The sequence below is a fragment of the Oratosquilla oratoria genome, chromosome 20 (assembly GCF_046742065.1).
Source record: "Oratosquilla oratoria isolate Oo_2021 chromosome 20, ASM4674206v1, whole genome shotgun sequence".
Classification (NCBI taxonomy): Eukaryota; Metazoa; Arthropoda; class Malacostraca; order Stomatopoda; family Squillidae; genus Oratosquilla; species Oratosquilla oratoria.
This window is the reverse complement of record NC_134796.1, coordinates 45,171,753-45,175,742: the sequence shown is the minus strand read 5'-3', so window position 1 is coordinate 45,175,742 and position 3,990 is coordinate 45,171,753. Positions and strand designations below refer to the sequence as shown.

Here is a 3,990-nt window from a genome sequence, read left to right as displayed (position 1 = left end):
GTAGTCCATAGTCCATTCGTTCCTGGCCACTTCGCATTTTCCTTTCCTCCTCCTCCTCCCTGTCCTCTCCACCTCCCCCACCACCTCCACCAAAGCTGGAGAGGCAGCAGCTTACAATGTTATGATGCTCTGGGGCGTGGAAAGTTGACTTAGTAGCCAAACGTCGTTGTGTGCGCTTGCCCTCTTGTCATATGCAAGAAAAAACTACGCTCGTGGTGGTCCCGTCTATTTCTCCATCTACCATATTCGACTTGAAATTCATTAATGGTTTTAGCCTGGGGCCATTCCAGGAACTAGCAATTTTGTACGATCTTTTTTCTTTATATCCTTCAGACATTATGTATATGATCATTATTATTACTATTGTTATTTTCTATTTATCGTCATCATTATCATTACCATTACTATTATTATCATCATTATTATGATTATTATTGTCATTATCATTATCAATATTATCATTATCATTATTATGACTATTATTATTACTACTATATAATTATTATTATCATTATTTGTATGTTCATATGGCCTCTTAACGCCATTCTGTTCCCCTACGCCCCCCAAAAAATACACACACACACACACACACACATATATATATATATATATATATATATATATATATATATATATATATATATATATATGTATCTGAATAGAATCACCAGTGACGGTGATGTCGATCAAATAATTCCGATTGTCGTCCCCGGATTCGATCTGGGGTCGTGATATCACGGCGCCATCGTCTTGCTGACTGAGCCGTTGACCCTATAAAATTCTCCAATCTGCAAGTTAATCTACTTCCCGAGGAACTAAGCCGACTGCTAACTGCCTTCCGTACTTATTTTTTTACAGAGAACTAGGGCAACTTAGCTAGTGGTTAGACTGGTACGTTTCCTTGATACCTGAATATATATATATATATATATATATATATATATATATATATATATATATGACCTCAAGACGGCCATCAAGTCACCTCTCTTTCCCTTTAATGAGGGCAGGCAGGGTCACTGCCTCTAATCGTGTGCGTGTGTATGCGAGTACGTGCGTGTGTGTGTGTGTGTGTGTACACGTGCCTCTGTGTGCGTGTGTGTGTGTACACGCGCCTCTGTGTGCGTGTGTGTGTGTATGTGCTTAGTTGTGTAGTATATAGAAAGCTACGCACATGTAGTCCTTTCTCTTATTCTCAAATTACCATAACTCGTTTCTGGTTCATGCAAGGTCCCAGCCTGTTCTATATATCTACGTCATCCCAGAGGTTTACTACACATATGTATAGAGAAAAAATACATTTCCTCATATTTTTCAGTCACGTATTCTTCAATCATCAAAAGTGATTTTGAATTTCATATATGATATGACCCGAACTGGAATTATATACGACATTTTTCCTGCACGCGAAACATAAGAACATAAGAATGAAGGAGACTGCAAGAGACCATAAGGCCTATACTAGGCAGTTCCATGTCCATTACCACCTGTCATCACTGTCCATAAAGTTGTCTAACCGTTTCTTAAAACAATTGACGTCCGCTGTTTCCAGTCACTGATCCAAGTTCTAATCCATTCTAACATATTTCCTGCTCTGCCATGGGATTTGATTTTGTTTATTAGTCTCTGGTGGGGCACCTTGTCGAACGCTTTGGTAAAGTCAAAGTAAATAACATCTGACGCTAACAACAACAAAAGACAATCTCCATTTTTTTGTATGTCCTTTAGGACGCGAGAAAAAATGTCGTATCAAAGATTTGTCTGATTTTGGCACGCACGCCTAAAAGGGTTGCCCAGCCCTTTTTCTAATTTCTCTTGATGCCCTCTTATCCCAAAATGAAGATATTTCTCCCTCCCATCTTGTGATAAGGACACCGTCATCGAGTTCCCTCTTTCTCTTCGATCCTTTGACACCGTTTCTCCAGTTTCTTGAGTGATATGCCTGACTGAGAATCGCTCGAACTGCTGCACTACTTTGTGTGTACGTGTGTGTGTGTGTGTGTGTGTGTGTGTGTGTTTGTTCTAAATTCACTATCACGGAGGAGCATTAAGAACAAGAAGGCGGACATAGAGAAATAGAAAGAAAGAGAGAGAGAGAGAGAGAGAGAGAGAGAGAGAGAGAGAGAGAGAGAGAGAGAGAGAGAGAGAGAGAGAGAGAGAGAGAGAGAGAGAGAGAGAGAGGGAGGGAGGGAGGGAGGGAGGGAGGGAGAAAGAAAGAGAGTGAGAGAAATAGAGAGAGAGAGAGAGAGAGAGAGAGAGAAAGAGAGAGAGAGAGAAATAGAGAGAAAGAAAGAGAGAGAGAGAGCGTTTGACAAGCAGGGCACGCACGTACCGTTTTCTCTGACTGGGAATAGGTCACAGCACATGACGAAATATCCGAAGCGATTGGGACAGAGGAACCTGCAGGACGCAGTGTGATTATGATTATTATGATTATTATTGTCCATCGCCAGCACTAGCCACAGCAGCGTCGCCACCAAAATCCCGATCCGCAGCATCTGTGGGTGCAGCAGGAGGAAAAGTGAAAAAGTCACATTCATAAATCTTATAAAAAGAAGACAAAAGAAAAAAATATATAAATACACAGTAAATCATATATATATATATATATATATATATATATATATATATATATATATATATATATATATATATATATATATATATACACTCACACACCATGTTGTCCTACCCTAAGTCAGCTAGATCGGTAGCTACATTTTCCATTTGGGGCACAATATGCACCTTATCCAACAAAGACTATGAAGCCTACTCTGGTTATTATGTATAGAATGCAATGTATACATACACACACACACACACATATATATATATATATATGTGTGTGTGTGTGTGTGTGTGTTTATTTGACAACCGACTTCGCCTCTACTCACTTCGGTCTTGTCACACTATCACTCGAGCCTGTTAAGAGTGTTTACGTTATCCAAACTTCCGCACGACTGAAGCTCGCGCGTGGAGGAGACCCAAGTTAAGTAGTCTGGAAGAAAACGGGAGAAGTAGAAGAGGTTGGGGGGGAGGGGAGGAGGAGGAGAGCGAACTGGGAAGCGTCTCCACTGACCTAGGGGGACTGGGGGGGTGGGAGGGGGAACGGAGGCGTGGGGGAGGTGGGGGGGGGAGAATGAGGACTCTGGGGGAGGAGAAGGGGTGAAAGCTAGGCTGTGGTCTTTGGGGAAAAAGATGGCAATGCGGGTAGGGCGGGAAGGGGGGGGGGAGAAGGATTCCATGAAAGTGTTTGGGGTCGTTTTATTATCGTTTTACGTTTCGTTTGTGCCAAGTTCAGGACTTTGTTTGTTGTGGACCCTAGTTTAGCCGCTCCCACATGAGAGGATGTGGCACTAGAGAATTAACGAAAATAAATAAATAAAGAAAAAAATAAGAAAAGAAAAGCAAAATTATATAATAATAATTATAGTATGAATAATAACAAAAACAATAATGATAATAATAATAATGATGATGATGATAAGAATAATAATAATAATAATAATAATAATAATAATAATAAATCATAATAATAATAATAATAATAATAATAATAATAATAATAATAATAATAATGATAATAATAATAATAATAATAATGATGATAATAATAATAATAATGATAATAATAATAATAATAACAATAATAATAATAATAATAATAATAATGATAATAATAATAAATAATAATAATAAAACAATAATGATAATGATAATAATATTAATAATAATAATGATAAAAATGATAATAATAAAACAATAATAATAACAATAATAATAGTAATGACATCTAATTTGGGACCCACGTAGTCACAGAAACCTATTGGCACAGCCAGAGGTGGAGTGGGGGGCGGGTGGGGGTGAGTTATATTTTTTGAGTATTTTGAGGTAAGAACCTAATCACTAAGGTGTGTTTTGGCCAAACATCTTTTTTGTGTCGTTTCAATATTTCCTTATTCTTAAATAGATAAGTACAGAAAAAGATAT

The 3,990-nt window shown here is 37.9% G+C and overlaps 1 protein-coding gene across 1 annotated transcript in view; it reads right to left on the bottom strand.

The window, feature by feature from the left end:
• Window positions 1-2,998, bottom strand: part of LOC143036075 (uncharacterized) — a 12,335-nt gene extending 9,337 nt beyond the window's left edge. The window contains exons 1-2 of the mRNA XM_076203332.1: window positions 2,895-2,998; window positions 2,333-2,498 (exon numbers count right to left, since the gene is read on the bottom strand). Of these exons, the coding sequence (XP_076059447.1) occupies window positions 2,333-2,498 (166 nt within the window). The 5' untranslated portion in view covers window positions 2,895-2,998. The remainder of the gene's footprint in view (window positions 1-2,332; window positions 2,499-2,894) is intronic.
• Between the last annotated feature and the right edge of the window lie 992 nt (window positions 2,999-3,990).